General features: G+C 28.8%; 1 protein-coding gene across 1 annotated transcript; it reads left to right on the forward strand.

Moving 5' to 3' along the window:
* Window positions 1–8755: 8755 nt before the first annotated feature.
* On the forward strand, window positions 8756–9910 carry LOC113874375 (RING-H2 finger protein ATL34-like). Its single transcript, XM_027512598.1, has one exon. It carries the CDS (start codon window positions 8756–8758, stop codon window positions 9908–9910), a length of 1155 nt encoding a protein of 384 aa, XP_027368399.1.
* Window positions 9911–14501: the final 4591 nt, after the last annotated feature.

Raw genomic sequence — 14501 nt, forward strand, 5'->3', positions numbered from 1 at the left:
GGTATTCTGGAAGAAAATTTGTAGTATGTTTAAAATAGTCTAATGTTGTCTTAGCTAGTCCTAGAAATATATGTATCTTTGCTCCAAAGTCCTGCCACCAATGTTGGAACCATTTGGGAAATTTAAGAAAAATACCTTTCTTAAACCAGATAAACTAGGAGTGAGTTGCTGGTCTGAGATATAGCATATTTCGCCAGGCATGTACATAGTCAAAATAATTGAATTGTTTGGGCTGATATTCTATTGTCAATTTCTTATATTGAAATAGGGGTTGTCCTCATTCTTGTATGGTCATGATCTTTAATATTTTAAATTTTGAGAACATAATTTCTTGTGTTTTTTTATCTCTATGATGTGTTAATTCGATAGACTGAGAGTCTACCAGAATTAACTCATAAAATTCTAGTCTCTATTATGAAGATGATGGTACAAAATGATAGTTTGAGTAAAAAATCTTCTTGGCTATCTCATTTCTTAGTAGAGAGAACCATTCGGGTTCTATTGGTATTACTGGAATACATCCATTTTTTTCATGATAATGTTTTTCTGGGTCGTGGGAGTGATTTGTAGTTTTGGTGAATGATGATAATTCCTGAAACTTGCTAGAAGTTACTCCTGTTGGAGTGACTGGTTTTGGTGGTGGTGTTTGTAAAGCTTGCAAGGTTGTCATTACCTTTTTTCCTTTATCAGGTTTTGTAGGTTTTGTGGGAGTAGGTGGAGGATCTGGTTCTTTCTTTTTGGGCAATTCATAGCTAAAACTGGTCATTTTTAACATCTTTTTTTTTTTTTTTTTCTGTAAAAGCTCTCTTGTAAGATAATCAAGTATGAAATTTTTATTTCCTTTTATATGTTCAATTTCAAAATCGTAATTAGATAATAAAGCTTGTCATCTAACAAAAATATGTTTGGAAATCAAATTTTTAACATCTTTTTATAAAATTTCAGAGGCTGCTTTACAATTAGTTTTTATTATAAAAATTTCATCTTAAAATTTTTGTAAACATGATACTATTAATATTTTTTTTAATAGTAGAATATTTTTGTTGTGCAGGATGCTAAATCCTTGAATGGTACCTTACTATTTGCTCCTTTGTTTCTCTTAGAAGTATTTATTTTAGTATTCTCCCATATCCTAAATTTGAATCATCAGTTTCTACAATAAAAAAGGCTTTAGGGTGTGGAATTCTTAAGCATGGAAGAGTCTTTACTATCTGTTTTAATTTTCTTACTATTTCTGTCATTTCTTCATTTAAAGAATCGGATTTTTTTCTTAACCTTTTGTGTAAAGGGGCATATATCATTCTTATAATAGGAATAAAAGTCGGTAATGTAATTTAAACATCTTATAAATCTTTGTAATTGTGTTTTGTCTTTTATCTTGTTAAGGAATTTGGTAGAAAATTCTAATGACCTTTGTATTAATGTAATTGTTCCTTGATATATGTCAAATCCAAGAAATCTAACTTTTTCTTGAAATGTTTTCATCTTCTTTGCTAAAACTTCCAATCCATTTGTTTTATCAATTCTATGCATTTATTCAAGTGTTGTATATGTTCTTGTATTCCTTTTGAAAATATTAATTACCACATCATCAAGGTATACTATTGAAAATTCTATATAGGGATAAAAATATTATTTATAATTTCTTAAAACTCACTAGGAACATTTTTTAACCTTGTGGCATTACATTTCATTTAGAATGTCCAAAAAAACTACAAAGGCAGTATTATATCTTTCTTTTTCTTCTTTTACTGAAATTTAATAATATTCAAATTTTATATCAAATTTTGAAAATATCTTTGCATTTATTAATCTTTTAATTAAATCTTATTTATTAGGTATCAGATATCTTATCCATTTTAAAACTTTATTTAATGATTTGTAATTAATTACTAACCTTGGAGCTTTTCTTTCTTGTTCTGAAGCCTTATTAACATAAAATCATGTACAACTTCAAGAGAATTTTGAAGATCTAATTAATCTTTTTTGTAAATAATCTTTGCATTCTTGTTTACAATATTATAATTATTCTTTATTCATTCGTATAGGTCTAGCTTTTGTGGGTATATCCTTTTCATTAAAATTATTCTCATAAGGCAAACTAATTTTGTATTGTTTCCTAGAGTAAAAGGCTATTGGATTTGTATAACAAATTTCTTTTTCTTTTTTTGTTTAAACTTTTTAATAATTTTTTGGATTTTAGGATTTTTAAGTTGTTCTATATTTTTATAACTTATTTCTTCATTAATCATTTTGATTTATTTTTATTTTTTATTTATTAAATTTATTTTAGATATTGAAGCTTCATGTAATATATTTAATTCTCTAATTCTAGGAGATTATAAGAATTTAAATTCTATTGATTTTCCTTCTATGACATTACTTACGATTCCTTCATTATTTATACTACAAGGATATAATAATGTTAAAAAGGATGTTAATAATATCATTTGATTTGTCATATTTTTAACTAATACAAAAGAAGTTGTAAAACATATTTATTTATTTTTTACAAATTTTACCTTTTGATAATTTGTATTGTATATACATCTTAGATCCATTTGTTGAGGATAGTTTCTCTGTTGTTTTTTTATAGTATTTAATAGGAACTAATTCTTCTTGTATACAATTAATATCTCTGCTCTTGAATGTATTAAAGCTATCATATTTTTTTGTTCCTCCACAATTAGAGTGACTTTGTACCACCATTTATGTGTTATTACTAATGAAAATAATTTTATATTAAATATTTCTGGTTCTTTTTCAGTATTACTACTTTGTCCTTTTGATATATTTTTTCCTTTGAATTCTAATAATTTAAATTATAATGTAATCTGATTATGTTTTAATTCATTTATTTCTTCTTATAAATCTTTTATTGTTACACTTGGTTCTTTAAATTTTTCATATACATCTTTCATTTCTATAGGTTTTTTTTCTTCTCTTGTAACTGAATCCCTTAATTTTTTAATAAATTCATTTCTTAATGGGCCATCTTCTAGTTCTTCAATAAGGATTATTAAAGCTTGTGTTTGGTCTCTAGACAGTACATTTATTTGGGGATTTATACATTCTTGACAATCACATAATCCTTAAGTAATAGTTATCGTTTTCTTCTTGTGATTCTTTAGAGATATTATCTAACTGATATATTTCATTTTCTATTATATTTTCTTCATTTGAGGTTTCATTTTTACAATCTTCTGATTCTAAATTTATTAATATGGTAGTCAAGACTTGTTTTAATTCTTCACTTTCTAATGAGTTAATTTTCTTTTCTATTTTACACTGATATGCTCTATTTCCATATTTACCATATTTCTAGCATGTTCCTTTAAATTTATTCTTTTGATAATTTTTGTTTGTTTTTCGTTTATTCATATTTTGATTATTTGTAAATTTTTTTCTTATATTTTCTTTGTCTATAATTAGAGTTATTTAGGGATTTTATAAGCTTTTTAATGTGCTTTTTATATTTTCTACTAGGAGCTTGTACATATTCTATACCGTATTTTTCATAGAATGTTCCTAATTCTCTTCTATCAGTTAATTTTTCTTTTCTCATTTGGTTTTATAATTTGATGTCATTATAAACTCTTAGTCCTGTATCTACTATTACATTGTGTATTTGTCCAAAGGTTAGTGCTTCATAATTTATTCTTCCTTCAGATCTGGCTTCTAAGTTTTCTAGTACTTTTCTAGAGAAAAAGGTTGGTAATGCAGCTATAAATCTTTCTTTCCAATAAGAAGTTGCTGCATCTTCTGTGATCATTACTTTAGAAAAGAACATATCTTTATACCATTCATAATCTGACATTGTTGAGTATATTAAATTTGCTAATTGTATTCCCGCTCTTTCTTTAAATAATGTAGGGTCTCCTATAAAATTTTGTATTGTAGAATATATTAAAGTTACTACTGCATCTTGTTCACTATTTTCTTGTTTAACATGTGATAATATAAAATATTTATCATCAAGAGTTACATAGTGATCACATCATCCTCTTAACTGTCTATGAAGCCTTGTACTAAAGCTTCAGCGACTACTTTATCTGATAATTTTTTAAGTTTGTATGCAGTTGCTGCCATAATCATTTGTTGTGTTAAATCTAGTATTGCTTGGTCACTTAAACCATCTAAATTCTATTCTACTATGTCATTTCCACCATGAGTTTTGTACAAAATTAAGTCTTTATTTTAATAATACATCTAGTAATGTGGGTCTATTATAATATAGTTTTATCTTTGGATAATTATTATTAGATTTTATTTTATTTACTTTTGGGATAGTTTCTATAGTATTTATAAAGGGTTTTTCTATACTTAACCTTGTAATTCTTTCTTTTAACTCTTCTATATATAATTCTATTCCTTTTTTTTTTTTCAATTTCGTTCATAGTTTCTAGTGATCTTGTTGTTAATTTATACATAGGTTTTTTGGAATAACTTGATTTTTTAAAATTAGTATTTGAGTTGCTATTTGTTAGTTCTTTATTATATAACCTAGTTAAATATTTTGTCATTACCTTTAATACTGTGTTAGAATAATTAAGTTTTTGATGTATTTTATTGATATTAGTTTTTCTACTATTTTGTCTAATGAATTTATCTTTTTATATGGACTAGCTTCTACTTCTTTATTTTTTATTTTAACTTCAATTTGTTCTAGTGGAAGATATTCTGATTCTATTATTTTCTCTGGTGTTGTTTTCCATTATGTAGTTATTTTATTTAAGGGATTTATTTGTTTTGCACTAGGATATTCTATGTTTTCTTTTAAGCAATATTGTTCAAACCAAGGAAAGAAATGTATACTTATTTCTATTTCTTCTAAATATTTATAAAAGGTTGTTCTTATTTTTATTCATTCATTTTTAGTAAATTTTGATAAAAACCAATCGTTTATTTCTTGATTATATTCTGCATCTATTTCTTCTTTTATCCATTTTTTATCTACTATAAGAGGATTTTCTTTAGTTAAGGTATTTAATACTTGAGATGTTGTAGGACTATAATTACCTTCACTATTATTTTCTTGTAAAACAGATTCACATTGTGGTATTGATATTCCTGACCTAATAGTATTATCTATACCTCTTAAATCTATATTTATAGTCGAATTATCTATTGAATATCTTGAAAGTTCTCTTATTGCATGGGAATTTTGTATTCTTATAGAGGAAGATCTATTCATTCTTAATCTTACTTTTCCATCAAATTTTTCTATAATATCCCTTATTTCAGTATTGTAACATTTTTTAGACTATCTTTATTCTTCCAAAATCCATTCTTCAGGAATTATTAACTCATCATGTCTTAATTTTTTAGGTATTTGTACCATGCTTCTATTTAGATTAGCCTCTATTATTGTTGTTTCATGAATAAGTGTTTCTCTTCTAGCTTGAGATTCATAATTTAATTTTGTAATTTTATAATATACTATATAAATTAAATGAAAAGGATCATAGGAATTATCAACTATATTGTTTGGGAATTTTGTAAATATTCTAATACCTTTTGCAATATTTTCGTTATTAAGGCTCATAGAAAAATTTGAAAAATAATTAAAGAAATCAAGTTCATTTTGTAAATTTGTCTCTAAAGCAACTATTATAGTCTTTTATTTTTAATAATTTTATGTCTCTTAAAAGTATTAATACTGGTAATCTACACTTATCTTGTAGTTTGGTTTAATTGCTAACTGAATTAATCCAAAATGAATAAAATTGAATCCATCTTTTTTATGTTTTTGTAATAGTTAATCTTTTAGTAATTGGACATCCTTTTTGTTTTGAGTTTTCGGGCAAGAGTATTCTACTTTATGAATTTGTTCATGATTATTTAAAGACCAAAAGGACTTTTGTTGTTAAACATCTTTTTCTTTAACTTTTGGAATTACCCAATTATGTAAAGATCTTTCAAAATCATTTATTGTAATTTGTTGTGGTATTGTTCATGATGTTGAGGCTTTGTCCTCAGACATTTTTCTCTTTACTTTGATTATTCTGTCCATTTAATCTACTTATGGTCCTTAATAGATTAGCCATTTTTAATATTTTTCTTCTAGTATGATGAGAACACTCTAACTGATCAATGGTTTTACAGCCATACACAGAACTTACTTATCAAGGCTTATTAACGTCTAAACAGTTTTCACTACTACATCTGAGTTAAAAACTTTTATTTTGAACCGCTAGTAATAAAACTTATACAAAATAATCTTATCTCTCCCCTTTTAAAATTAGAACCTGATTAGGCTCTGATACCAACTACTATTAAATCACACAATATTCTGATTTAAATAAATATAAGTATAATAAAATAATAAAAATGAGAGAATCAAACTTATAGAAAATTAGTCATGCATTAAAAACAACAACAATTATTATTATTGTTGTTGTGTACAGTATAATATTTATAGTTAATATTTAAGTTTAATTTACAAAAGCCATAAACCAAAAAGATAAAACATCAAAATTCATAATTAAAGGTAAAATTCATTATTTTATTACAAATTAAATTAAACAGTTATGGAGTTAAATAAAAAGATATTAACAATATTATAAAATAAACACTCACATAATAACTTCTAAATACATTCTTATCATGATTTACCACAAATATATATTTTAATTATTAATGATATATACTTAAAAAAATATAGATAATAGAAAAGGAAATAAAATTATAATGAAGATATTTTTTGGGGTATAATGGTGCAATGAGTAATCTTTTAAAAATAATGGGAGATTTATATTTTGGTCCAAAATAAAATATGAAGAATATTAATTGTGATAGTTAAAAAAATATATTAGGTAATTTGATCACATGTTTGTGATATGTCGCGAAACTTTTTAATTCATGAAAAAATAATTATTATAACTTAGTCGTATAAAAATTAATCAAGATATAAACATAGAATAATTTGAGGGCATCATATAATTTCTTGATGGCTTGACCTAAAAGTGCAAAAGCTAATAACCCCTCGACCAAATACACGGTACAAGCCTAATCAATTAGCAATTATGAAAGTTTGTCACTATTTATACATAATTGAATTCCTTTAATTTTTTAGATATAATTCTTAATTATAAGCATATGAGATATCAGCTTATATATATTTTTACAAAATTTTAGTTTGAGTATTTATTTACCTTTTTTAAATCTTCATAATTTTAAATTCAGCATTTAAAATTTTGATGATAAGGTGATTAGTTAAAGAGTTGTCATGAGTTAATTTTTTGTACCATTGATAAATTTTTTGTACATTCAAATCAATAAACGAGATAAAACGTACTTAATTTATAAGACACTCGATTTTTTTTTCACAACTACTAATTACATTTCGTTAAAATATAAATATTAAAAATAATAAAATATAGTTAACCATATAATATTTTACCAAGACAGACAAAATTTACGTTAATATTTTTTTTTATATTCGAAAAATAAAGTCATTGTATTCACTGTCTCTCCCCATCATAGTGCCAATCTTATCATTTCATTTCTCCCTTTTCTTTCTATCGTTCTTTAATTTATAAAAAAATATGTACAAAATTATTATACAAATAACATTTTTCTCATAAATAAATTTGTTTCTGAAAACTAAAAGATAGTACTTTTAATGAAAAAATTTTGTTGTCTGCTATCCAAATATATAAATTTGATGTTGACGTTTCCTATGCTTGCCTTTGGGCTTAGCTTTGTGTCATTAACACTTCACCACACAAACAAGCAACACGGTTATCTTTTGGCCATGCACAACATGGAGGGGCCAAATCTTCTTGCCTTCCCAAACTCATGAGAAATTAACCTTTTAAAAAAACAATACAAAGTTCTAAATTTCAAATGAATGTTACTTGGTTGCCAGTATTTGTTTAGCAAAGGCCCACGATTTCTAAAAAAACCACCCATTGAACACACAAGAAAAATAACTAAAACTGGTAAATATTTATTTTAAAAGAATATTTATTATATTTAAATTATAAATGTATAATAAATAGCTTCTTTAGCAAAACCTTCTGCTTTTACTACAAAATATGATAACTTTTAAAAAAAAAAATCTTATTTTTAGTATTTGTTTAACTATCAGAGTATGATATACGTTTATTTAATTGATTCATCATTTTTTAGTGTAAATTTTATCTTATAGAAATTTTTGTGTAAAAAATAGACAAAATAAAATATTATAAATATATATATAGAAGACTTGCTATTTAGTCAGATATCTCACGAAATTTGACGAATTTAAATCTATCTTTTGATGTTTCTGCATTACAACACACGCGATGGTAGAGAAATTGGAAGTCATTTACATAAAAAAGTTGATGACCCCGTTTTACTACGTTCCGTAAAGACGTAAACCAAACATTCATACCAACTAAGATTTTTAGAGAATGAAGAAGTTCAAAAAGATTTTACTTTTATCCTATTTATTTTATTTTATATCTTATTTGCAACTGGCCTCTTGAATGCTTAAAACGGTGTTAACAGAACAGAGCACACAAATACAATTATAACAACCACACTCTCAATTACACACGGACCTTCTTTCTTTCTTTGATGATTGCTCCAAGCGATTAATAATTACTTAACAAAGGCACATAGAATCAGGTGTAGTATCACGCAAGCACACAACTCAGGTCCCTTTGCTTCCAATGTGAATCAAGCGAGTGCTTCAATGTTAACTACTGCTACAGCATTCATCTTTTAGCTTCAAGGAATAAAAAACTTCACATGCATGCAAACATATATTATGATCAATCAAATAAGCATGCAAAAGGAGAGTCCTCTAAGGCTCCACAGGTTCGACCAAGTCCATACATGGCTTGCTTTATTAAACCTTCTTCTCATTCAAATCTCACCTTCGGTAACAGCTCAACCGGTGACACCAACAGTGGACCCCGACAGTAACAAATCCGCAGCAACCATCATGGCCATTGTTGCCGTCATGTTCCTCATCTCAGGGCTTCTTTCTCTCTTCTCTCGTAAATGCACTGACCGGCAGGCCCAAACACAAGCCAGACTCGACCTCACTCTTCCTACCGGCGGAAGCGGTAACCGGTCGCGGACGGAACCCAACGGTCTTAACCAAGAAATCATCGACACTTTCCCAACGTTCCTCTACTCAGATGTGAAGGGTCTCAAAACCGGAAAAGACACGTTAGCGTGCGCCGTTTGCTTGAACGAGTTCCAAGACGATGAAACCCTCCGCATGCTCCCCAAATGCTGCCACGTGTACCACGTCGTTTGCATCGATGCTTGGTTAGCCTCCCACTCCACTTGCCCGGTTTGTCGTGCCAACCTCGTTCCAACACCCGAAGACAACGACGTCAACATAAACATAAACATGATCGCGCCTCCGACGTTGTCCATGCACGATCACGAGCATGAACATGAGACTCTTGTTGAGGACCATAAGAGAGACAATGACAATGACGTGGACTTCCTTCGTAGGATTCGCGCAATGAATCAGTGTCGTCCATCACGGTCGAGATCAACCGGGTTCTTATCTTCCCTCTTGTTTCCACGGTCAAACTCGATGGGTCAATTGGTGCTTCCTGGGGAGAATCTTGAAAGGTTTACTCTGAGGTTACCGGATGAGGTTCGAAGCCAGATGGTGAACTCGACGCTGAAGCGTGCGAATAGTTGCGTGTGTTTTACGAGAATGAGGAGTGGCACGTGGAGTTATAGGACGAGAAGCGTGGGAAGTGGACTTGGAAGGGGGCATGTGCATTATGAGAGGTTTGGTAACGAGGAACAATGTGGATTCCCTTTGACGCAACCTGGTCGTCTCGTCAATAACGGTTGGAATAGATCAGCGAGAAGATCACCTGTTCAGTGTTCTCTTGGTGTGCCATTGGATAATAATGTTGGTGAGCGATATTCTGATTTCTTCCGTCTTGGGTAGCTAATTGAACTCCAATGTTATGAATCGAAGTGGATCATTATAATTATTCCGGCAGGTTTACCATGGTTATCATAATGTTTGAACTTTGATGAGTAGACAATATTAGTAGCCAATAATGTGTTTCATGATACGGTTATGATTATTATTTGTATACTTGTTATCGTATATTTAGGGCTATCAATTTATTTGTGTAATAGATATTCATATTATGTGTATACGTACTCAGTTTTAAAGCAATGGAAAAATACACGTTTTTTTTGTCGTTCCAAGGGTCTCATATTGCTCGGGCAAACTAAGATTTTGAAACTTTGGGAATCTCTCCTACCTTACGTTCTAAAAAAAATAATGATTAGTAGGTGCTTATTTAAAATTCTGCTATACTCGTTTGATAGAGGTTGTTTATTATTAGAAAAAAATATCCAAGTGTTATTACTTAGAGAACTTTATGATAAGAATTTAACGAACTTAATTTAATTATTATCAATTTCAATGAAGTCCAATCATCCTTCTCTTAATTTATCAAGTATCAAACAACTTGTCCTTGAAACACTTTACTTAATATAAAAATCTTACCAACAAATAAATATATAAAAAAAAATGAATCTCTTATTCAAGGTAACTAATGTTTTGTGTTTGTGTGTGTGTGTAAAGACAAACCAGATTACTAGAGTTGCACACAATTTTGATCCTTCGTGCTTTCCCTCACAATACCGCTATAGCAGCCTTCGGTAACTCAAAGGGAGACCTTTCAGAAATTCGTTTAGAAGTTGGATCAAGTCACTGATGTCTTCCCTGGGAAACTTAGACACCCATTAATTCTTACCACCATCAGGTACAATGAGATGGTAACGTGCAATTAACAATGTGAAGATAATAAATGGTGTGAAGGACTTCTTCACAAGAGAACCTTACCACCCAATACCAACCCTTCCATGATGTGGAGGAATCAGAGCAAGGAGGCAAAACAATTTCTACAGAACTTTAACACACCTCATCAAACCAAGTATCTATGGACGTATTCAAGATCATGCCCAAATTGAGATATCAAGAAATAGTACAGGATTGTCGAGCTATCAAGAACGATCATAAATGTTAGGGTGTGAGAGTGCTTCGCAATGATTGAGATCCTTGGATGAAACCCATAGCCTTAACCAACCATTCTAATAATACGATGCATTAACAATACGATATATCAAATGTTAGTACAATGTATTATCTATTAATAATAACTTTATTTATATATACTAACAGTTTAATTTTTATTTCATAATAAATCGTCATATATTGTAAAGGATGATGGAGCCTAAGTAACCATTAAAACTTATGGCTAACTTAAAGAAACAACATTGACATTTTCCCCCAAGGTTAAGTGTTAAGCCACGGTACAAGCATTTCAGACTCATACCTGATCCACTCCACAGTTATAAGGCAATTATGAAAATCTTAAAATTGCTTCATGGATCTAGTCCCTGATTACATGTTAAGCGGAAATTGAGAACTTGAACACTATATTTTATTCCAAGAAAGATGGCAACAAATAATTTACTAAAGCCCCCAACTAAAATAAATATTAGGACAACCCTTACTACCAGAGAAACACACAAATTTGAACCTTTACAGATTTCTCTCAAAGCCTTACCTAAGTTTCAAAATATCTCTGTACGTACTTTACCCTGTCACTCCCTAAACAGCATAACCCGACAACAGTACATAGGGAGAATTCTGAGTATGCATCCAGAAGTCAAATCAAATGAGTTATCTTTCAAACGAAGAAATCGGTGAAAAAAAAAATTTGGTTTCGTGCATATACTCAATTTTAGTCTTCTTTTATTGTTTATTTGTAATAATTTAATTAGAAAGTATAAATAGCTGTCATTTAATCATTGATGAATTTATTAGCAAGAATGAATAACCTTTATAATAAATAATTTAAAAGTTATACATATCATATATTGTAATTAATTAACAAATTAAGTTTTTTACATGCATTAAATACACTTTTCATAATAAATTAGTAATAAAGTAAAAAAATAAAAAAGAGTAAATACATTAATACCAAGAAAGGGTAAGGTGATTTTTTTGATTTAGACCAGAGATATTAATTAACATAAAAACAATATAAAAAATAAATATTTTTTATTTTTTTTTTAAAATTCATCGTTTTATTGTGACATACTTTTGTCTGTATTAATAACTACTTTATTTATCTTATTATTTAAATTTCTATTAATCTTAATTAAAATATATACTATTATTAAAATTTATAAATGTTAAAATAAAAAGGCCACCAACTTATAAATTTTCATTAATGTTAATTACCTGTTAAAAATATAATACTTACGAAATAATATAAATAATGTACGTTATTTTAGCATGAATAAATTGTATAAGCCTAAAATTACTAAAATATTACTCAACGGAAATATTGTCTTAATAATTTAATATAAAATTTTATTTCTTAAAATTTTCTAAAATATAAATTTCAAGTAAAATAATTATAATATTAGCATGTCATTTAATTAATTTTAAAAATTTTATTTTTTGGGTCAACAAAATATAAATAAAAAAGTTTATTTTGAAATTTTCTTTAGGCCTACATGTAAGTTGGGCCAAGCCTGAGTCCATTGGCGGTTTTCCGTTGAACCACCGAAAAAGGAAAGTACAGGGAAAACAAAATTGACCGGGCCATAACCAGAAAATGAACAGTGTGATTTTTCTTAATTCTTTATACGGTCAGAGAAAATAGAAATTTTGACCCAAAAAAAATTAGAAAAAGTAACACAGTATAAGTCCGAACAGCAATGGATTAAATACAAGTCCAAATATGAATCGAACTAAAAGAAGTAAAAAAATGAGGGTTCGAAATTTGAAAACAAAAAAAGACAAATTTAATAAAATTAAAATAACTGATTTAAACATAACTCGAAATAGCAATTTTTAGTTATTTAAAACTTCTCAACATTAATTTTTTTTTTATCTTAATCTTTAAGTATGAGAGTTAAATTTATAATATTGTAAGCGTAAGGAATTTTTATATCCCCGTCATCTAACTTTGTATCAAAATCTCACTAAATATAATATTAAATGTATTAAATTACAAAAATAATGCACCAAATAAACACCTGAGGATCGTCGAGATTAAGTGACTTGTGTATGGCCAATCACGTAAAACATTAGGTTTTCTTGAGCTCTAAGATTTCATTTTTTCCTTTCAAGAAAAGAGGGTTTGGAGGTGCTGCTAGGGTTTCTTACCCTAACTTTCGAGAGCGATGGTAACCTGATTAGTGTGCAAGGAAAGTTTTTTCAAAGCAGTAAGGTTAAAATTCAGACTTCGTACTCACGGCTCCAATGGAGGCAGAAGGCATGGAGTGACTCTAGCTTGAGAAGAGATCCAAAGAGGAGAACAACTTGTTAGATCGAAGCACTAAGAAAGTCAAAACGGGTGAAGAAACTCCAATGGAGGTATAGATCATTAACCCGTAAGAGGAGATGAAGCCTGTTGAGCCATCAGTGACATAGGTGTGTTTTGAACCAAATCTTTCTAGGTTTTGTTCATATAAAGACAAAGTCTTAAAGTCTAATAAGATGGATCTTGTTTTAAATGATAAGGATTTTGTTAAAACTGTTTAGGATGATTTAAAAATTGTTCCTGAAATTGATGATTGTGATGAAATTTCTGATAAAATCCAAAACATGTGTCCTATTCTAAAGATTCCCATAGATGATTATGAAGAATGATGTTCCTCTTGGAAGTTTATGCTCATAGTTAAACTTTTAGTTTTAATTTCTTGAACCAGAAACTAGGTGCTATTTGGGGAGAAAATGGCTCACTAAACATCCTAGACTTAAGCAATGACTTCGTCCTTGTTAAGTTTAAAAGTATAAGGGATTATAGATATGCTCTTTTTGAAGGGCCATAGCTAATTCTAGATCATTATTTGCTAGTTCAGAAGTGGCAACCTCTTTTTAGGCATGGAATATAACCTTAGAAAGATTGTTATTTGGGTGAGGATTCCTAATTTTCTTTTAGAACTCTACAATAATAAATTCTTGTGGCAAATTGGTTTCTGCCTGGGATCGATGTTGAAAGTTGATCCCCACACCTCTGTTATTTAAGGGCAAGTTTGCTAGAATTTGCATTGAAATAGACCTCAAGAAACAACTAATTTCAGCAAGTTTGCTATAGTTTTCATTGAAATAGACCTCAAGAAACAACTGGTTCCAGCTTTTAAAATCTTAGGTCATGAGTTTAGGGTTGAGTATGAGGGACTTCATCTTATGTGCTTTAATTGTGCAAGGTATGGGCATAGACAGGAGAAATATGTTGATTTTATTGTTCATAATCCTTTAGTTTAGAATCCTAAGGATAATCCCAATATTGTTACAGAAATACAGGGAGGAAGTATAAGTAATAACCATGTACAGGGTAAGGAGTTGGTAATGTCTGATGATAATAATAAGCCCACCCAAGATAAGGAACAATTTGGGCCTTGGATGCTAGCAAAAGAAACCCCTTAGGAAGAAATCTAGTTTCTAACCTTTGGCTGGCAACTTTTTGAGTATGAGTAAAAAGAAAGATGTACTACTAGGA

This window comes from Abrus precatorius, unplaced genomic scaffold (assembly GCF_003935025.1).
Source record: "Abrus precatorius isolate BTA unplaced genomic scaffold, Abrus_2018 Scaffold8, whole genome shotgun sequence".
NCBI lineage: Eukaryota > Viridiplantae > Streptophyta > Magnoliopsida > Fabales > Fabaceae > Abrus > Abrus precatorius.